The sequence below is a fragment of the Fukomys damarensis genome, unplaced genomic scaffold, assembly GCF_012274545.1.
Source record: "Fukomys damarensis isolate Sample0158 unplaced genomic scaffold, DMR_v1.0_HiC HiC_scaffold_19, whole genome shotgun sequence".
NCBI lineage: Eukaryota > Metazoa > Chordata > Mammalia > Rodentia > Bathyergidae > Fukomys > Fukomys damarensis.
This window is the reverse complement of record NW_022900931.1, coordinates 56,975,033-56,997,542: the sequence shown is the minus strand read 5'-3', so window position 1 is coordinate 56,997,542 and position 22,510 is coordinate 56,975,033. Positions and strand designations below refer to the sequence as shown.

General features: G+C 45.0%; 1 protein-coding gene across 1 annotated transcript in view; it reads right to left on the bottom strand.

The window, feature by feature from the left end:
• Nucleotides 1–22,510, bottom strand: part of Wdr62 (WD repeat domain 62) — a 45,502-nt gene that overhangs the window by 18,115 nt on the left and 4,877 nt on the right. Inside the window, 13 exon segments of the mRNA XM_010631949.2 lie at nucleotides 90–165; nucleotides 782–903; nucleotides 985–1,052; nucleotides 2,803–2,928; nucleotides 4,701–4,792; nucleotides 5,570–5,748; nucleotides 6,497–6,634; nucleotides 10,882–11,071; nucleotides 12,842–13,002; nucleotides 16,980–17,162; nucleotides 17,509–17,646; nucleotides 18,573–18,743; nucleotides 18,950–19,007. Coding sequence (XP_010630251.2) covers nucleotides 90–165; nucleotides 782–903; nucleotides 985–1,052; nucleotides 2,803–2,928; nucleotides 4,701–4,792; nucleotides 5,570–5,748; nucleotides 6,497–6,634; nucleotides 10,882–11,071; nucleotides 12,842–13,002; nucleotides 16,980–17,162; nucleotides 17,509–17,646; nucleotides 18,573–18,743; nucleotides 18,950–19,007 — 1,702 coding nt within the window.

Genomic DNA, 22,510 nt, shown 5'->3' with positions numbered 1-22,510 from the left:
CCTTTTTTTTTTTTTTTTTTTGGTACCAGAGATAGAACTTAGGCCCTTGCACTTGCGAGGCAGGCAGCGGAACCACTGAGCCAAATCACCTTGAGCAAGGATCCTTCATCACCGTGGGAGCCCTTGTAGCACTTCTTCTGCTTCCCATTCACGGTGTTGTAGACCCTGGGGTGGAGCACAACGTGGGGGCATAAGGAAGGCCCTGCCCAGGCCTTCTCCCCTGGCCCTTGCCATCCTCTGCCCTAGAAACTGCTGCTACCTCTTGTACCCTCCTGATGCCTGGAGTGAAACCCATCTCAAGTTAAAAGTTTTGGAGGCTGTGTATTGGGAGTTAAGTGTCTACGCCCCTCTACACAGCAAGCTTAGTGCCACCCCTAATTTGAACAAGCCATGAAGGGAGTGACCATACACCTACCCAAGCTCCCTGTCTGATGACAGGGGACACCGACCCCATTTTTGACCTTTCTGCTTTGTCACTGTCACTGGTAAGGTAGCTGTCCTCCTTCCACCAGACTGTGAGCTCCATGAAGGAGAACCTGGGCTGGCCACTCCTTTGACCCCAGTACTGTCCAGAGCAGATAGAGGCCCAGGGAAGGTGGGTGAATGAGGGACCTTCTAAGCTGTCAGCACTTCTCAGTCTTCCCACAAAGGTCCCTGGGAGAGCAAGAGGTCCTCTGTGTGCTTGGCAGCTAAGCCTGGAAGAAGCTGGCTTCTAAGAGACATTTCCTGGGTTCCACACCCCCCGCCTCTCAGGAACCACACAAGCAGGGCAGCTCCTCACCTCACATTTCGGTCCTGGCAGGCCACAGCCACATACTTCTGTGTGATGTCAATGTCCATGTCATACAAGGTGGTTTTTTCTGCCACATGGTGGGTACGGACAAAGTGGAGTCCATCTGAGGTCTGCCAGGACAGGCAAGACCTTCAGCGGACACCCCCGACAAGCTCCAGACTCCACTTCCCAAGGAGGCCACCCTGCCCTACCTGCTGGGCACTTCGAAAGTAGATGCTCTTGTCGGCCCCACAACTGATCATCTGGATGTCTCTGTTGCCTGGGGGAGGAAAAGGCCAGGGCTGGGCCACATGGATGGGAACTCTAGCTAAGGAACTCCACAGCAAGGACAAGTGAAGACAGGCCAGGAGGTGCCTGCCGCTAAGAACAGTTGGGACATTCACATGAATCCTAGACTAGGCCTCATGTGTGTGCCTCATCTCATCTTCCTAAATGCACACTCATGACCACAGGGGCTCAGAGATACATCTCAAGGTGCACAGAAGGCCAGGACAGGGCCACAATTGAACACCGGCATTCTCTGGTGCCAGGGTCACAGCTGCTCCATGCTGTGCCCCAAACTTGGGCCTCCCCTCACAGCCTTAGCTTCCTGTCTGTACAATGGGCCTAAGAACAGTCCCTCCCTATAGAGTCATGGGTAGCTGCCATGTGGCAAGCATTATGAATGGCCTCACTTTTATCATTCTCCTGTCTTTTTAGAGTAAGAGCTGAACAAAGAGGAAACATTTGGAGTCTTGGTACAGAGATTCTGCTTGTTCATGACAACATTCAAGAGTCAGGACCCGATATATAATAACTAGATGTTACTCGACAGGAGTCACCATGAGTGCCAAACAGAGTGAACCCCATGTGGGGAGAAGTGTGACCTGGAAGGGACCCAGAAAGGACCCGTATGTTCCTGGTCAGGTCCTGCTTCTAAACCTGCTGGTGCTGAATCCAAGCACTGACCACTTTTCAGACCTTGCGCAACCACAGCAGTCTCTGGCCATAAACAGCAGTGTATCTGTCCCAGTTCACAGTAATCAACAATTCACGGTAACAGGCCATAAATGTGTTTGCCGGTTCAGGTATATATTTGACAGAAGAATGAATTTCTCCTTGGTGAGGTAGCTTCTGCTGGGTTCTGACTGGCTATGTAGGGCACCCAGGAGCCCGGCTTAGGATCTCTGTCCTCTCAAACTGTCTGGGAGCTCTTTACCAGTGGGCTGTAAGGCCTGACTCCTGGCTACCTCCTTGGGCAGTCATTTCCTCTTGGGACCTAGACTATTCACTACAGGTAAGTCCCCGCTGGGCAAGCTGATAGATTTACCCATTTATTCTAACTCCGTGTCCCAGGGAACATGGGCTGTCTTGAGAAGTTTTAGCAGACCAAAGGTCTTTCTGAGATCTTCATCCAAACCTATCAAACAGCGTCTCTCTGCCTGGCTCCCTACCCGTCAGCTAAGCAAGGCAGAAAGTGGGGAGGCCAAGGAACATCAACACATTCTCGTTCACAAGATTATCTGTAAATAATCTTCTGCTGTACTCAGTTACCAGTCTTTTGTATTTTTTTGTTTTAAGACAAGGTCTTGTTGAGTTGCCCAAGTGGGATTCAAACGTGTGATCCTCCTGCCTCAGTCTCCCAAGTTCTAGGAATAGGTTTGTACCATTGTGCCTGGCTAATGTAAGCTTTTATTAGGAGACAAAAATGGAAAATATTTTGTTAATTTTTAACTGATTTGCTTTGTTTTGTTTTTTGAGATGGTGGTCTCACGATGTTGCTCAGGCTGGCCTCAAACTTCTGAGGTCAAGAGGCCCTCTTACCTCTGTTTCCAGAGTAGTGTAGACTACAGGAGTATACTACCCATGGTGCAAATAAAATCTGTAGACATTTTCACACACAAAAAAAAAAATCTAAAAATTTGGTCTTTGAATATAGCTAACTTAAATCTGGAACTTGCCTCTCCTTTACTACTGAGCTAGAGGGAGAGACCACTAAAGGCACAGGAAGCTGGATGGAAAGGGCTCACCAGCAAACTTGATAGCTGTGATGGAGGACGAGTGGTCATCCAGGGTCTGCTCCAGGTGGTAGTTCTTCTCCACATTCAGCACATGGATCAGTCGGTCCCGGCTGGCCGAGGCCAGCAAAGTCAGCCCTGTGGGTGGATAGAACAAACTTGGGTTCTTAAAGTCTGTCTGGATGTCTCGGTCTTCCAGAAGGACTGTGTGACTGAGCTGTCCAGTCCTTGCAGAAAAGCTCTTGGGTTCCAGAGCTGTAGCTAACTTTCCCCCAACCCAGGAAGGGCCACACTCACAACTCTGGGTGCTTTCCCCACAGACCCCACCCCCGCACCACCAGTCCCAGGGAAGACATAGGAGATGTTAGGTAGAGTGCTCTGTGAAACTCTGGCACCCTCTCAGCCTCCCTCAAAACCCTGCCCCTAGGGCCAGGGATTTAGCTCAGTGGTTCCACTGCCTGCCTTGCAAGCTCAAGGATCTGGGTTCAATCCCTGGCATCAAAACAAATAAACAAACTTATCCTCAAAACCCTGCCCCTACTCTCTAAGCTCTGGCCACCCAGGCCTCACCTAGGCTCTAATGGCTGCTCTTCCTGCCACCAGACCTTCCTTCTGCCCCCCTATCCATAGCCCCACAGCACTTGTTCTGGTCACCTGGTACGGCTGAGGGCTAGCAACACAACCTGAGGTGGTTAGAAGCTCAGGAAAGGTGTAAAAGTCATGGCAGGTGAAAGAGAATTTGGGGGAAGAGGGTATGGGATGGAAGAATAAAAGAAGACATTGGGAAAAATCAGTTAACATATTAAGACATAACTACCTACAGTGAATTCCTGCCAAAGATGTACCATGTGAACCAAATCATGAGGAAAACAGACAAACCAAATTGAGGGAAATTCTACAAAATGACTAGCCTGTGTTTTGCACAAAGCCAAAGTAAAAAAAGGCCCAGTAAGACTGTGGAAATGGCACTCGGGAGGCTGAAGCAGGAGGAACACTGTGAGTTCGAGACCATCCTGGGCTACATAGTGAGTTCCAGGTCAGTCTCAACTACATAGTGAGACCCTGTCTCTAAAAAAAAAAAAAAAAAAAAAAAAAAAAAAAAAAAAAAAAAAAAAAAAAAAAAAAAAAAGACTGTGGAAGTGTTCCAGAACACTATAAACAAAAGCCATGACAACTACATGTGTAAACCAGGGTTAGGTAAACAAAGGTACTATAAAGGGCAGTATCAGGACAACTGGCAACATTTGAATAAGGACCACCAGGTAATGACAGCACAGTATTGCAGTGAAACCCCCAGACTGACAAGTGTGGGCTAGTTCTGCAAATGATGTCCTCCTGGCTGGGGATTTAGCTCAGTGGTTCTGGCACCTGCCTCACAAGCTCAAGGACCCGAGTTCGATCCCCGGTACCACAAAAAACAAAAAAAAAACAAATGATGTCCTCCTTCATAGGAAATGCTGCAGGAAGTATATGAGAAAGGCATGTGCGTGTTCACATGAGCTCACAGAGGAGAGGGAAGGAAGCACAGTCACACACACAGCACGGGGTTAACTGGGTTTCAAAGGAAAAACATAAGGGACCTGGGTACAGGGTATACACAGGATCCTTATCATATTTTGCAACTTTTCTCCAGGCTTCGAACTTTTTCAAAATGATGCCTTTCAGTCAGTCACCTTTCTCCAGCAGAGGATGAGCTCATCCAGACATTCACTCTTTAGCTTGGGAACAGCTTAGGGTGCTGGGGTAGCAGAAGCAAGGTGAGTTTAGCTTTGCCTGCAGATCACTTGCTTTGTGGGGGGCCCAGTCACCTTGGTCCCAGGGTCCAGTCACAGGGGCCTTTACTAAACACAGGACTCTGAGCTGTCGTACACAGTCCCACCAGACCCAAACCATCCTTTTCTGTGGCTCACCAGTCTCTGGCTTGGAGTACTCCAGGCAGAGCACCTCAGCATCGTGGGCCTCCACCTTGACCAGCTCATCCATGAAGTGCAGTTCGTGGATCCTGGGAGACACACAGTGCCCACTGTACCCTGCCCACAGCCCTCACATCCTGTGCCAGGCTTTGCAACCAATGGTCAGAACAATTAGGAAGGCAATACTGGGACTTCCTATGGTGCCAAGTCCAGAGATGCTTGGCCACACTTTCTCATGAGGAAGCCTGCCATCAAAAGGGAGCAGCCAGGGAGACCTCAGCAGCTTATGGTTCATGGGATCAAGGACATTCCCTTGGGGGAAGACATGCAGGGCTCTATCACAGGTGGTCCCTGAGGGGGAAAGGACTCATGCTCTGTCGGCATGTATCACACTGAAAAAACTTGGAAGGGTGGGTAAACAAGTCCCATCCCCTTGGACCCTCTCCCAGGGCTTCCAGAACCCCCTGCAGGTAGTAGTGACATTTTACCACTGGTACCAGTTTGCTTGCCCACTCACTAAGTAGGCAACGTCTGCATGATGCAGCTGCTGAGGTCCTATAGTTACACAGATCTTAGCCCCAAAGGAAGCCTTCTGGCTTAAGTTTCCAGAGGTGGCTGGTTACTGGACTGCTATTCACAGCTCCTTATTCCCAGGGGGCAGCTGGAGGTGCCAAGACCAGGCTCCTTCCCACTGGAGCTGTGTATACTTTTTTTTTCTTTTTGCACAATAAGGTTGTGCTATGCAGCCTACACCTGGCTTTGAATCTGTGGTTCTCCTGCCCCAGCCTCCTGAGTGCTGGCATGACTAGCATGCACCACCACACCTAGCAGGAGACATATACTAGGCACGGCCAGTGCTCACTTGCCTCAGATTTCCACTTCGGTCGCCTGAGGCCAAGTGCTGACCATCAGGACTGACCTGCATGACTCGCACTCCCGCTTTCACATCCGTGGGCATCCCGTTTTCACCACCCCAGTCTGGGAAGTGTGATGTGTCCTGAAGGTGCTGAATATCATTCTCCACATATACTACCTTCAGCAGGGTCTGCAGGAAGGAGAGGGCTGAGGTCAGCACTGTGAGGAATTCTGTGCCTCCCTGTAGCCAGTCATCTCTTTCTCTAAAAACCATCCATTTTTTTTTTTTTTTTTTGGTACTGGGGATTGAACTCAGGATCTTGTGCTTTTGAAGCAGGTGGTGGAACCACTGAGCTAAATCCCTGGCCCTCATCACTTTTTCATTAGCAACACAACTCCGGTTTTAAGCTGGAAGCCTCCAAACCTGTTTTCCAGTCTCCCTTATAGTTAGATGAGGCTACATGAATAAATTCTTGGCAAATGTACAGCAAATGAGAACCCTTCGGCTGCCTTTCCTCAAATCTTGTTACTTGGAACTCAGATATGACAGGTGGGACTCCAGTAACCACACTGAATCATGAAGATGAAGTGCTCTCTTAGAAGACAGAGTGGAACAACAGATGTCCTTTGGGTCTCTAAGGGATTTCTGGAGCCGCCAAAATTCCTGCACCAGTTACTTCCAGATTCCTTTTAATTTAGAAAAACAAAATCTATCTTGAGTTTTTCTATTGTGCGCAGCCAAATATCACACGTCTATCACAGTGCAGAAGAAAGGGCGAGAGAAGTGGTGAAGGAGCACCTGCTACACCTGTATTAATACCTGTATTAAGAGTCTTTTTTGTTCTAGCCACAGTGACCTTTTTCTTTCTTGCCCCTGTATGGTGGCTTGAAGGGGACTCCATTCCTTCTAAAAAACAGATCACAATAAAGGTACTCACATCGCTGAAGATGTTTTTCTGCCAGTGAGAATCAGGGCTGCTGTCCATGTTCCAGAAGCGAATGGTGTTGTCTGAGGAACAAGTCAGAAAAGATCCCGATGGCAAACAAGCTCTCTCATCTTCAAACTCGGGATATACCTACAGTTCCCAAAGAACAAGACAAAGGGCAATACATTATGACTACCCCAATGACAGAGCAATGATGTGCTTTATATTTTGGTGAAAAAAGGTAGCTGAAGACAAAGGTACAATGCAATGCCTCCTATGTTAAAAATAAACAAGAGCCAGGCATGGTGGCACATACCTGTCATCCTAGCTATGTGGGACACTGAGATAGGAGGATTGTTAAGTTTGAGGCTAGCCTAGGTTATGGCTTGTGTCTAGATATCCCCCCCAAAGCCTCACAGACATAGGGCAAGGCTTTTTCAGAGGTGGCTGGATCTAGAGTGTGTGACAATGGAATTGACTCATGGTACAATGCTAGGCTCAAGGGCACTAAGGATTAAGGGTGTGAGTTCTACCTGTCCTAAGTAGCCTGAATAGGATAGAAAGATAGAAAGAGCTGTGGTTGGCCCTTGTTTTGCTACCTTCTGCCTGCCACAAACTCTTTCTCCTCTGCAGTACCTGTCTGCCATGCCACCTTGCCTTGGAGCTAGCCAATTCTGGACTAAAACCTCTACAAACTAAGCTAAATAAATCTTTCCTCCTTCAACTTTGGATGTGTTGGGTATTTTGTCTCAGCAATGAGAGAAAAATAATTAAGAAAGCAACTCAGCAAGACTGTCTCAAAAAAAAGGGGTAGGCCAGGCATGGTGGTGCATGCCGGTAATCTCAGCACTTGGGAGGCTGAGGCAGGAGGATCACAGTGAGTTCAAGACTAGCCTGGGCTTCATAGTGAGTTCCAGGTCAGCCTCAAATACATATCTCAAAAAAACCAAAAAAGAGCAAAAAAAAAAACCCAAAATAACAAAAAAACACAACCCCTAAAAGGTGGGGGGAGTGCTGGAGATGTAGCTCAGCATTCCTTGGGTTTAATTCCCAGTAAACATCCCCAACAAAGAGATATAAAATGCTCCCATTTATTATCCAATTCATCTCAAGCCTTAAAAGGTCCCACAAATAAATTTTGAAGTAAAATGGTCAGCTCAGTCAAAACTCATGAAGCACACAAAAAAATGAAGAAACATATTTAAGACAGGCAAGGAAAGAAAATGTAAGGCCAGCACTTTTTTTTTTTTGGTACGGGGGGTTGAACTCAGGACCTTGCACTTGCAAGGCAGGCAGCGGCACCACTGAGCTAAATCCCCAGCCCTAGCACTTTATATCCAGAAAAAAAAGTGATTTTCAAGTAAAAAAGATAAATCAGGAAATATTTTTCTTATGAAATGATCTCGGCAAATCTACTACAGAATGAGCCTCAGACAACAGAAACGATAAGAGTGATGCTGACATAAGAAGTCAACAGAAATCTGGAGCTGAAATGTCGAAACTTAAAAAATTCACTAGGGGTTGAAATAATTGACAATGTGAAATAGGAAGAAAAGGGCTAAAGGTGTAGGGTAAGTGGGAAGGGTAGGGGAAAGGAAATAAGGGAAAGGAAAAAATGTGAGAAAAGGAAACAATGGAAATAAAATGTTTGTAAATGGGGAGGGAAGGAGGGGGTGAAGGGAGGGCAGAGACAAGGGGAAAAAATGAGAACCAAGACCTATCATATAAAGGTACGAGATCCCAATGATGAATGTAATTGTAGTGTATACCTAAAATGTACCAAAAAACTTGGTGAGGAAAAAAAATAATTCACTAGGGTTCAGCAGATTGAAAACTGAAGAAATAAGCAGTGAATTTGAAGATAGGTCAACTGAAATTACATAGTATAAGGAATAGAAAGAAAAATGTGTGACAAAAGTGAACAGTCTCAGGGATTAGGGACCCGTGGAATATCATTAAGAGAGCACCAACATAAACATTATGGTAATCTTGGAAAGGAAAAAGGAGTAGAGATAATATATCTTCATATGTAAAATCTGAAAACTTCTCTCACTTTTGTGTTTTTTGAGATAGGGACTCACTATGTAGTTGAGACTGACCTGGAACTCCTTATGTAGTCCAGGCTGGTCTTGAACTCACAGCTATCATCCTGCCTCAGCCTTCCGAGTGCTGGGATTACAGGTGTGTGCCACCATGCCCAGCCCTCACTTTTGTTTTTTTAGACTGGGTCTCACTATGTAGTTCAGGCTAGCTTTGAACTCACTCTGTAGCCTAGGTTGGCCTTGAACTTGTGGCAATCCTCCTGCCTCAGCATCCCAAGTGCTGGGATTACAGAAGTGTGCCACCATGTCCAGGATTTTGTTTTGTTTTGTTTCGTTTTGTTTTGAGACAGGGTCTTACTATGTTGCCCAGACTAGTTTTGAACTCCTGGGCTCAAGGGCTACTCAGACTCTTGTGTAGCTGGGACTACAGACACTCACTCTGGAGGCTGAAACAGGACTTCCATAAGTTTGAGGCCAGCCTGGGCTCCATAGTGACTTCAAGATCAGCCTGAACTATACAGCAAGATCCTGTCACCAAAAAAAAAAAAAAAAAAAAAAAGCAAAGAGCTGGGGTATGGTGTTGCATATTTGTAATTCCAGCACTCAGGAGGCTGAAATGGGAGGATCGCTGTGAGTTTGAAGCCTGCCTGGGATATTTAGTGGGTTCAAGTTCAGCCTCAACTATATAGCTAGACCCTGTCTCATAAAAAAGAATGAAAGACAAGAAATGGCAAAATGGAAAGCATAGTCTTTCTTTATGAATAATTACTTTAAATATAAATGGGTTAAGCTTTCCAATCAAAGGGCAATGACTGGTAGAATATATTTTTAAAAATCTAACTATGTATTACATATAAAGACTTTAGATCCAAAGACATGTAAGGTCGAAAGTGAAAGAATGGAAGATACTCTACACAGATAGTAACTAAAAGGGACCTGAGCTGTCTATACTAATATTATACTTTATATGAAAAACTATTATACTTTATATGAAAAGCTATTACAAATGATAATGAAAAACACTAAAAAGGTCATTTATCAAAAACATCACAGGGCTGGGGATTTAGCTCAGTGGCATTGTGCCTGCCTCACAAGCAGAAGGTCCCCATTACCTGCCCCCCAACAATCCTAGGCAGGTGTGACAGTGCATGCTGATAATCTCTGCAACTTGGGAGGCCAAGGTGGGAGGAAGATCATGAGTTCATGGCCAGCCTAGGCAACATAGTGAGATCCCATCTCAAGGAAAAAAAAAAAAAGCCAGGTGTCATGGTACATGCCGATACTACCAGCATTCTGGGAAGCTGAGGCAGGAAGACTGCAAATTCTAATCCAGCTTGAGCAACTTAGTGACTCAGCAAAACCCTGTCTCAAAATATAAAAATGAAAAAACAGAGTATGTAGCTCAGTATAAAGGCCCAGGGTTCAATCTCTAGTACTGAAAAAAAAAGTTAAACTGATAATAGTAGGTGAGTGTTAGAAGCAGCAGGACTGGGGTGTGGGAAGTGACCAACAAAGACTCTCACTTCATCCTCAATATCTCACCCTCACTTCCAAATTTTTTAAATTTTCACATATAAATTTAAAAGTTATTTAAAAAATATTCTTTAAAAAATTCTTTCTAGATGTAAAAAAGTGTTACCAACAGAAACATTAGAAAGAGAAAAAAACAAAACAAAAACAAAAACATTGGACCCAAAAAAGATTTAGGTAGAGCTAAAGAGTTGAATAATGCCAGGGATTAACTCAGTGGTGCCACTGCCTGCCTTGCAAGCACTAGGTCCTGAGTTCGATCCCCATTACAAAAAAAAAAAAAAAAGTTGAATAATGCCTGTTCAAAAGAATAATGTTCACTGGGCTGGGGATGTAGTGCCACACCCACCTGGCAAACACAAAGTTCTGAGTTAGAACATTCTTTTTCACAGTTCTGAATTAGGGTGCTGAAAACATAATTTCATTAGGACAACATTCTCAATAGGGAAGAATTTTCTGCCAAAAAAAAAAATATACTTTTTCTTCACCATGTTCCTGCCACAGAACCTTTACTCCACGTGCCTCACTCAAATGTCACAGCCCGAGGGGCCTGACTCACTACTCCCCTCTCCTGAGCATTATCTGATTCCCACTGCCCTACTCTGCTTCGTCTTTCTTCAGAGAAGTATGACCACCTGGCATGTTATACACGAAGGGCAGGACTTCTCGTCTGTTTCCTTTTCAGCTGTGTCCCTAGCAGCTCCAGAGGGCCTGTCACACTGTGGGAGTCAATGGGTATCTTCTGAAGGATCAGGCTAACGGGTGATTCCACTAGTCAAGCTCCCAAATGGGGACTGAGCAAGGGCAAGGGAGGGAGGTGCTCACCTCCACATTCCAGACGTAGGAGCTGTGGAAGAGCTCTGACCACACCTGGTCCACTTTGTTGATGTCCCTGACATCCCAGATGTAGATGCTGTGGTCCCGATATACGCAGGACAGCCACTGGTGGACAGGGTCGAAGGTCAGGGCCACCGTATCTGGGTAGACTGCATCCACCTTCCTGTGGTAGAGAAAACTGACAAGGCCACGTAGGGTATCAACCATCAGCACTGTCGCTGTGAGTACTGACAGCCACTTCTGCCTCTTACCTGGTGATGCCCTCCCTTATGGTATTGATGGGATCTCACCTATTCTAACGCCACCTCCCCATCCGCCCTCTTTTGCTTTGGTTCTAACAGAGTGCAAGCTGGAAATGTCTGTCTGGCTTTTGAGGGCAGTTTAAGTTTTTTTTTTTTTTTTTTTTAGCAGTGGCAAAGTTTATTTGAAAAAGTAGAAGTGAAGAGTAAGAGAGAAACTGGCTCTACAGAGCAAGTCTGGGCCAAGTAGAAGAGGAAAAAGCAAGATAAAAGTATACCCTGGAGGATACAGCTTGAGTGTCTGACTCCTATTGGCATTCCTCTGCCATCATTCTACTCAACCAGGCTCCCATCCTCTTTTTTTTCCTGATCATAAGTCAGAAAATGGGCATGTCTCATAGGCCTCCCCTCTCCTTTCTCCTTGCTCTCACCAATGTGTAACTAAAATTTCTGTCAGAGGGGTCTGGTGGGCTGTCCCCTGGCCTGGGGTGCTCCTACAAAGGTTACTTAGTTTACTGAGCACTTACTGTGAGCCAGGCTAAGAATCTTAGCTGCACTGAATTCTCACAACCATAAGAGTACTGAGTTTTACAGATGAGGAAAACAAAGCACAGGGAGGTACACTGACCTACCCTAGGCTGCACAGTGCACAAAAGAAGGTAGAAGAGCTGGGAAGCCTAGCTACTCCAACATGCCATGGGCCTATGGGTTGCTCACGTATTGTTTTTTCTTTCTTGACACCCAGTCATTCCCTTCAGCCTCTCTCTCGGAGAAGGAAACCCGGAGCTGGTGTCCGATAATAAACAAGTAGGAAGCCCCAGGTCTAATTAGGTACCCCACCCATAGTCCATCCAACGAACTTACAACAAAGGGGATAAGCCAGTTTGGCCCTTCCCTGTACTCTGGACACGGTAGTCAAGGGATCTACCATGCAAAGCCTGGTCATGTAACCCCCAGAGGCTGTCCATCGACCTCAGAACAGACTACAGGGTCCTCCTGCTGGCCTCTAACAATGCTGGGACCTCATCTCTTGCCATCGCTCCCCCAGCATGCGAGGTTCTGGTCACACAGCCCTCACTATCCTGTAACATGCTACACCCAGTGTGTTGTCCCCCTAAGGCCTTTACACTTGCTGTTAGGGCCTAGCGCTATATGCAACTGGCTCCTCCTCACCAGACACTGAATTAACACAGCGTGGCGCTCCCTCCAAAGTCCTTGCTTTCTTTCACCAAGCGCCGTTACTATCTGATACTTTGCTTGTGCACTTGTGTAGCATGCAGCTCCCTCACTCCCTTGTAAGCTTTGTGGGGGCAGAGATCTCATTGCCTTGTTTGTTTTTCCACTTCCAGCCTAGGAACAGCACTTACTAGCTACTTAATAAATGTCATCAACATACAGGAACACATTACATTAGAGTTAGGCCTGCTTTCAGTTTTTCTTTTTCACAGCAATTAGCATTACCTGAAGTGATTTTGTTTATTTCTGTGTGTCTGGTCCTCTGTCACTCACCTTCACCCTCTAGCCTCACTTCTTGCCCTGACGCTTGCCCTGGAAAGGCAGATTTTTTTTCTTTATTCCATGTGGGTAATGCCCAGGCTGAGAGCAATCACTAGCATTGGTAGGATGATCAGGCAGATGGATCAGATGAATCTGGAAGCATGGATGGATGGCTTCCCTTTCCCTTCCCCTCCGCTTCCCCCAGGTGGTACCTGGACTCTAGGCCCTGGGCCACATCTACTCCAAGGTAGTGTGGCTTGGGCAGGTTGGCAAGGTATTGCAGGCTGTGGGCCTGGAAGATGCGAACTATCCCATCTGTGCAGCCACAGAAGATGAGCTCTTCGCTAACACAGAGGCAGGAAGACAGGGAGACCTGTGAAACAGAAGTTATAGATCCAAGTGAACCTGGTGCTTCATGTGGCATGGCCTGGGGACACAGGGACTGACAGCAGCTTTGGCACTCCAGAAAAGACTTCCATGGCTCCCTGGGTCTAATGTGCCCATTACAGCACATCTTAAGATTTTTGAAGTCAGGATATAGCATACAGTCACCATTGAAAGAGATGAGCCAGCAGGCAGGCAGAGGGACAAATTGGGACAGGGCAGTCATTGCTGTCTACAGAGGAACTCAGTGGTCCATGGGAAGTATCTATTCAGTACACTGCAACTTCAGATAGGTTACCTGTAGTAATTGGGTTAAAGTTTAGGCTTAAATTTTTTTCCCTATTGTTTAAAAATAATTTCATAAAGATGAATATTCTAAAGCAGTCTAAAGCCGATTATGGTGGTGCACATCTATAGTCCCAGCATGTGGGAGGTGGAGGCAGGAGGATCACTGTGAGTTTGGGGCCAGCCTGGCCCACACAGTGAGGTCAAGGCCAGCCTGAACTGCATAGTGAGGCCACATCTCAAAAAAAAAAAGTTAAAAATAGAATAAAGTAGCCTATGACTATATGTTATCTACACAGAAGACCCAAAAAACTGCCAAGAGACTTCTAGACTTAACTGACATTTTCAGCAGAGTAGCTGGACACAAGGTCAACACTGAAAAATCAATAGGCTTCCTGTACATAAATAATAGACTCACTGAGAGAGAAATTAAGGAAACAATTTCTTTTACAATAGCATCCAAAAAAAGAAATATCTAGGAATCAATCTAATAAAGGAAAAAGACCTCTAAATGAAAGCTAGAGCACTCTGAAAAAAGAAATTGAAGAGGATTAGGAAAATGGAAAGATATTCCCTGCTCCTGGGTAGGAAGTATCCATATAGTGAAAATGGCCTTACTACCAAAACTGCTATACAGATTCATTGTAATCCTGACTGAAATTCCAACAGTATATTTCACAGAACTAGAGAAAATAATCCCAAAAGTCATTTGGAACAAGAAAAGATCTAGAATAGCAAAAGCCATTCTAGGCAACACAGACATGACAGGGGGTATCACAATCCCCAACTTGAAACTATACTACAAAGCCACTGTGACAAAAGCAGCATAGTACTGGCAAAGAAACAGACCTGATGATCAGTGGAATAGATTGGAAGATACAGAAACAACTCAAGATGTACTCAGCTACCTCATCTTTGACAAAGGAGCCAACCATCCTCAGTGGAGGAAGACAGCTTCTTTAACAAACTGTGTTGGAAAAACTGGATCTCAACCTGCCAAAGATTAAAACTAGACCTTTATCTTTCACTATGCACTAAACTAAAATCCAAATAGATTAAAGATCTAAATTAAAACAGAAACACAAAACTTGCTGGAAGATAAGTTAGGCAGAACTCTTGAAGACAATGGCATAGGAAAAGACTTTATGAACAAATCACCAGTAGCACGGGAACTAGAACAAAGAATCAACAACTAGGATCTCATCCTATTAAAAAGCTTCTGCACTGCAAAAGAAACCATCAACAGAACTAAAAGACAACCTACAATGTTGAAAAGAATTTTTACCAGCTGCTCCTCAAAGAACTATTATCTAGAATATATAAAGAACTCAAAAAATCAGATCTCCCCAAATATAAAGACCCAATTAAAAATGGGCATCTAAAATGAACAGACATTTCTCAAAGAAGTAAAAGCAGCAAATAAATGTATGAAAAAGTGTTCAACAGCACTGATCATTTGAGAGATGCAGATGAAAACAACACTGGGATTCCACATTACCCCAGAAAGAATGGCTGCTATCAGTAAATCAACCAATAACAAATGTTGGCAGGGCTGTGGGGAGAAAGAAACCCTTCTCCCTTGTTGGTGGGAGTGCAGACTGGTGCTACCACTGTGGAAATCAATATGGAGATACCTCAAAGAAGTGGGATTAGAGGTCCCATTTGATCCAGGTATTCCCTCTGCTGGGTAACTTTTCAAAAGAATTAAAAGAATCATACCACAGTGATATATGCACACCCATATTTATAGCAGCACAGTATGTAATAGCTACAACTTGGAAACAGTCCAATTGCCCATCAGTTGGAGACTAGATAAAGATGTGGTTTTTCTATAAAATGGGGCTCAGCCATAAAGAATGAGAAACTAGTCATTCATAGGAAAATGGATGCATATTGAAATAAATAAGACACACATATGTAAATACTGAATAGTTTCCTGGTGTGAAAAAATAAAAATGTAAATAAGATCTAAATTGTATAACTGATAATGTGCAATAGGAAGAAAGGGGCTAAATGTGTAGGGGAAGTGGGAAGGATGGGGAAAGGAAATAAGGGAAAAGAAAAAATATGAGAAAAGGAAAACATGGAAACAAAGTCTTTGTAAATAGGGGAGGGTGGGTGAAGGGAGGGCAGGGGTATTGGGAAAAATGAGAACCAAGCTCTGTCATGTAAAGGTACAAGATCCCAATGATGAATGTAACTGTACTGTATACTTAAAAAGTACCAATAAACTCAATGAAAAAATAAATAAAGTAGCCTAGAAAAAAGTTACAGTAGACAGGAAGGACAGTCTTTCCTACCAGGACACTCACACAGAAGGGAGAGTAAGTGCCAGACCTCTAGACACAGATTAATTTTCCCAGATCTAGAGGGACTTTGAGAGTCATTTGTGCTCAGATAGTAAACTCTCATCTGTAAAAAGCTTCCTATTTAGGGCCGGGGATTTAGCTTAGCGGCTGACCGGCTGCCTACCTTGCGAATGCCAAGGTCCTGAGTTCCATCTCTGGTACCAAAACAAAACGAAAAAGTTTCCCATTTAAAAGCTGCTTAATTCTAGGAAAAGGATTAAAATAATAATAATAATTGAAAAAAACCACCAAACTATGATGTTTACCACCTTGAAAAGATAGAATTGAGAATTCTTTTACATGCTTTTAACCCTAAAATATGAAAGCGGACACAAAGTGGAAACCTTGCTACTCCTTTGGACAGCCAACTGTCCAACTGAGCTTGGAATGGCAGAGAAGGCTTGGCCTCAAACCTTCAGATACTGAAGAAAAGAGTTCTGCAATTTACTGATTCATTATCCTTCGTTTAAAAAAAAAATTTTTTTTTAAGTTTTTCACTATGTAGTTGAGGCTGGTCTTTAACTCATTATACAATCGGGCTGGCCTCAAACTCACAGTAATCCTCCTGCCTCAGTCTCTCAAGGGCTGCGATTACAGGCATGCACCAACACGGCCAGCCTGTTTTAAAATTTTTATTTATTTATTTATTTTTTCCTGGTACTGGGGGTTGAACTCAGGACCCTGTGCTTGTATAAAGTCTTTTTTGACCGAAAAGTAATAGTCAGTGGTACTTTAGCTTTTAAAAAAATGTATGACATGCCTATTGTGATGGTACACAACCTATAATGCCAGCACTCAGGAGGCTGAAGCATGAGGGTTATCTATGATTTAGGCTGGCCTCAACTCACAGCAATTCTCCTGCCTCCACCTCCCAAGTGCTGGGATCATAGGCATGTGTCACCAAACCTGGCTCTAAAGCATGAAGACTGTAAAGCTGAGGATAGCCTAGGCTACAAGGCAAGTTCAAGGTTGAACTACATCTAAAAACAAAAAAAGCAGTCCTACAACAGCTGACCAGCAGCGAATGCTCCATGATGAAAGGAAAAGTGAACTGGACCAAACAGTGATGGGAAAATAATTGCAATTTGACTCCTTCAGAGGGCAGGCACTGTGCCAAAGGCCTCACATATATCATCTCGTGTCTTATCAACTGTGAGAGAGCAGTACTCCCATTTTATAAAGAAACTAAGGCTCAGAAAGTACTCCACGCCTGGTGCCTCATACACACAGAACTAGTGGGGGCAAGCTGCAGCAGGGACACCGCTGAGCGACCCTAGCGACGTGTCAGGTGGAAGGAGTAGCTCCCGCACTGCTGGAACAGAGGGAGGGGTACCTTCAGGTCGATCCACTTCTCCAGCACCCTCTTCTCATTGAACTGGCAGAGGAGGCCTGAGTAGGACACGCAGAAGGTGTTGCCTGCCATCCGGCCCCGGCCACATGCCACGCCACAGAAGATGTTGTTGTGCAGCTCACCCAGGATGCCTGAGCGCCCCACTAGGGGCACTGTGCCTGTCACCTGAGCCATAGGAGGACACAGTGAGATACTGTTCACATGGCCTACCCCTCACCAGGGCCACGATGGGCCCTTCATCCACACAGCTAAAAAGGAGGACTTTAACATACTCCAAGTTGGGAGAGGGAAAGGAAAAACAGAACACAGACTTCTGGACAGAGGTATTGGGAGGCAGTGGTTCAAGAACAAGGTATGGCTCTATGGGCAGCGGGTCATGCCAGTCAGCACCTGAACCCCTGAAAACCTCGGGGACCACTGCCCCCATGTCTTTCATAGAAATAGGAGCCTGTGCTGCCACTACTGGTGACTCCCCTAGGATCTGGCTTAGGTGGCAGGGACTGAAACTCACCTTTGCTTCAGTGGAGACTTCCAAGAACCAAAACCTCACATGCCGGTTGCCGACAGTGACAAAATAGCTGCTGTCCTCAGAGAAGGAGAGGGCAATGACCTTGCATGATACCTTGTTAGAGGCCACCACGATGTCTTTCTGGAAGAATGTGTGTAGAGCAGCTCACACCAGCACCCAGGCATCAGACTCCTTGTCCTGTCCCTCAGCCCCATGTCTCCCTGCTCTCCTCCACTCTGAGTTGGTTTTCCTTCGATCCTGTGGTGAACTGTTCTAGAAAAACTGATGCACGATTCTTGTCATTTCTAACCTCTAAAAGAAACTGAGGCTTAGAGAGGTCCCTAGGTGAGGATAAGTTCCAGAACTCTCTCTAAAGGTCCAAGCTCTGGAGCCCTAGTGCTGCGGACAGTCACAGCTGGGGCTCTTGCTCTGGGCCCTCCTCTGAGTCCTTCTTGGGGTAACCCATGGAATCCTCTCAATAGCCCTACAAGGAAGGCACTTCTCCATTCTGCCAGGCTGAGGGGGGAACCTCAATGTGTGCAAGATCACATAAGTGATCATGGGTGGACATACATAATAGGACTTGGTAGCCACTTCTGTGACTCCAAGTCTTCCCCAAGCTGTTCCAAAGCCTGGCCTTCTGGTGTGTGGAAACTACTGAAGTCCTACAACTCAAGGAGGCATATTCTGTTATATCCATTTTTGAGGTGAAATAACACAGAGAAATCATTTTTCCAAGGTTATAGCTCTTTGATATAAAAATAATTCAAATAACTCCATAGTTGAGACCTTGTCAAGGGCCCCACAAGAAATGTGTCCTGCTTCCCACCTGCTCTCTTGAAACAAGGACATGATAGTCAGAAACCACCTTTGGCTAGGAGGTGACCTCAGGAATAGAAACCTCAAAATACGTGTGAGAGGACGGAAGGAAGTAGTAGATATTCAGTAAATACCCGCTAATTGAATGAGCACTTTACCAAGTTGTTTTGTTCAGTTTCACCAATGCCTGAGACTCTAGATGCCCTGGCAACTGACTACCTGCCCACAGCCCCACTAAAGGATCTTACCTTCCAGTCCCAGACACTGAGGACCATGTCATGCTGGTAGCCCATGGACACGATGTGCTTCATATTGGGTGAGAAAGCAACACAGGCTACTCCATACTTGTGGCCCAGCATCTCTGCCACCTGACTTTTGTCTTCTACATCCCAGATGCGCACAGCTGGCCTATGCCCGTTCTAGGGAAAGTGAGGCCATTAATGTTGCTGGGCTCTGTACCAGGCAGGGAGAGAGGCTGTCAGAGCTGAAGTTGTCATTGCCACGGGCTGTCCCCCAAAGCCACCTCCCCCATCTGCCCTGGGAGGGAGTCATTTCCCTCCTGTTGGGAAGCAGAAGGAATGGTCCCAAGGTTTTTCCCACCTGCTCAGTCATGATCGTGACTCACCTCCCCTGTCACAATGTACTTCCCATCAGGGGAGAAGGCCAGCGCACTCAGAGACTTCCTGGGAACAAAGAAAGGAGTTGATCACTGGTTCTACTGAAGGTGGTAATGCTCTCACCACTCTGCCCACTCCTGGCTCCCAGGCCTGGCAAGGTCTGAGAGGTGAGTGTGAGCAGCTGCATACAAATAGTGGGGCCTGTGTGCCCAACATGACATTTGGGGAAATGGGGTAAAAGCAAAGGTCCCTTCCCTGAAACATCAAATCCAAATGGGTTGTACACTGTTCGGGGACACTGTTTTCTTCACTCACCCTATAATCCTGAAATATCCACACACAAGCAATGGTATGGACCTGGCCTAACTAAAGAAGTGGTGTGAACATCAAGAAGCCTGTAGCACATGCTCATCTTCTAAACCCACAGTTTAAATGCACTGTGCTAAAGTGTTCTGCAAAACTCACAAACAACCAGGATGTTTCCCTCTGATGATATTCCTGCAGAAGAGAATGAGCAGAATAGTTGGCATGTTTTCTGGAAGCAAGATTTCCCATTCCCAGATTGTATGTATTTTTTCCCTCTTCCCTCTTTTTTTCTTTTTGTGGTGTTGAGGGCTTGCACATGCTAGGCAAATACTCTACTGCTGAGCTATCCCCTCTCCATTTCCTGACAGTCTACTAACTGTTTCCTTCATATGAGTTAGTAAATCAGAAAGCAGATAGCTAGGAAAATGTTTTAAAGTGAGTCTCTGACAATCCTGGAACATTTATCATCCTGACGTCCACCCTCTGGTGCCTTCCCTGCACTCCTTACAGCGGCAGACATCACATACAGCTGCACACCCTATATCCACTTGCCCTCCTTCCTCACTGATATAACCCCACTGGGAACTGGGATGCCAACATGCCCAGCTAGAGAACATTCCCTTGCCTCTCTTGTGGTTACATAGATATAGCTAAATGGTCTAGCCTAGGAACAGAAAGCTGACAGGCTGCAGAGGACTTTCAGGAAGGTTTCTCAGTGCCCAGCTCCCAACCTGCACTCTTCCTGCAACAAGGACATGACAGCCAGAACTCTGTTTTGGGCATTGAGGTGATCTCAGGAATAGAAGCCTTGCAATTAAGTGTGGCAGAATAGAAAGACAAAAGGAGTGAAATCCTAATAACTTTAAAATTTCTTTTTGAGGGTCTTGCTATGTACTCTAGGCTGACCTTGAACTCACGATGTAAGCCAGACTGGCCTTGAACTCATAGTGATCCACGTACCTCAGTCTCCCAAGTGTGGGAGTACAGACATGCGCCACCATGTCTGGTGGTTTTCATTGCTTGTAGTCACTCCTTCCCTGTTGCATGCCCTGAGCCTATGCCTGGCTCTGGCAAATGCTGTGCGGTCGTCACAGCACTGATTCCACGAGCATGCTCTGTGGAGTCCAGTCTCATTAGCTATTTGTGCAGATGTGGAGATCTCCACACAAGGAAGCCTCTCCCAAGGTCACCTAACCAGACAGGGCAACTTTCTGACTTCTAGGTTATCAGTCCTGGCTGCACATAAGAATTCCCTGGAAAACTCTTGAAATAGGGCCACACCATGTTACAATTGGATGAGTGGTGTGTGGTGAGGAACAGAAAGATATGTGAACTGTCTCAGAGGAGACTCCCCCAAGACACCAAGGTTTCTATGTGAACACCACCAGTCACGTACAATGCTTTGAGTACACAGCTCTCCCCAAGTATTCCTGCCAAAGATACAGAACCTGAATCTACTGCGAGGAAACAGCAGACAACTTGAATGTTGGGGTATTGTAGAAAATAATTGATACATAGTCCCTGAAAGTGACATGAACACGAAAGTTGAGAAAAGATGGAGGAATTGCTTTGGCTTGAAAGAAAATGAGGGGACAAATGAATGCAATGTGTGATTCTGGGCAGAATCCTTTAGCTATAAAGGACAGTGTTGGAACAAATGTTGACATTTGAATGGAGTGATATGAGGAGTAGATGGTAGTACTGTACCAGTTTGGATTTCCTGATTTTGATGGATTTATTTTAATTTTGAAGGATTATGTCCTAACGATTTTTGGAGAAAATTTACATTGAAGTATTCAAACAGAGGTACCATGTCTGCAACTTACTCTCAAACAGTTCAGAAAAAAATATATATTGATAGAGAATGATAAAGCAAATGTGGTAAATATTAATATGTAGAAAATAAGGGGAAAGATATATAGGTGCTCTTTTTACTATTCTTGTAATTCTGGAATTCTGATATAAACATTAAAAATTGCCAATGCCAGGTCTCCTTTTACATTAATGCATTCAACTCTCTCTGAGGTTATTAGGCCCAGGATCACATGACTTTAATATGTGCTCAGGGGGAAAATCTCCTCACTGGCTACAACATTGCCTGAGTCCCACCAGTGGCTGAAAGTGGGCACCTCCACGCCCTGCAATGCTTACAGGAATATGGGAGGAAACACAAGAGAGACTGCCCAAAAGGTATCTGACAAGTAACCCTAAACTTTAGTCCATCACTGCCACAGGGGAATGTGTGTACCAGTGGCCAGGATTTCCCACTTTTCCAAAATAAAAGGGACATTTATTTCTGTGTAAAAAAATTTTAGCTGGGTGTGATGTCACATGTCTGTAATCCCAGGACTGTGGGAAGGTGAGGCAGGAAGATCAGAAATTTGAGCCCAGCCAGGACAACTTAGTAACTTAGAAAAATCTCTGTCTCAAAAATTAAAAAAAAAAATGGACTGAAACTTCTATAAATTGTGAACTAAATAAAACTTTCTTCCTTTAAAAAAAGAAAAATAAATAAATAAAAAGGCTGGGGAAGCAGCTCAGTGCAAAATCTCTGGGTTCAATTCCCACAAAAACAAAATAAACAAAAACAACAAAAAAGACAAGACCATATTATATTAGGCAAGTTTGTGGATCTCTGTTTTTTTGTTTGTTTTTGTTTTTCCTGGTTTGTGGTTATTGTCTCAAGGCCACTTTTACAAATGGAAATAACAATTTTACTTGCAGAGGAGGTTATGGCTCAGAAAGTAATATTTCACCTAAGATCACACAGTAAATCTTTAAGCCAGTTCTACCCTCATCATTAATGACAAAACCCATAGTTAGGAGCTGAGGATCCAAGAAGCCAAGAAAAGGTGCATGCCTTATAATCTCAGCACTTGGAGGCAAAGGCAGGAAGATCACTATGAATTCAGGGCCAGCATGAACTACAAAGCGAAACCCTATCTCAAAAAACAAAATCAAAGCAAACAAACAAACAAACAAAAGCCAGAACAGAGTCCATCTCCACCATATACCAGGGCCAGGCCATAGCTTAAGGACCATACCATAGGGACCACAATGAGACAGAAAATTAACACCTCATATGTTCACCTGGAGTCAAACAAGCTGAGCTTGAACTATGTCAAGGAGTGATGTGAGATGACTCCTAAAGGTCATAGCCCTTTTGGAACTATACCCTCAAAATGGCAGTGATGAGTCTACCCCAAGGCAGAGGGTACCTGCTCAGGGCAAAAGGCTTTCCCTAAAAAACCTGTTGCTGGAGA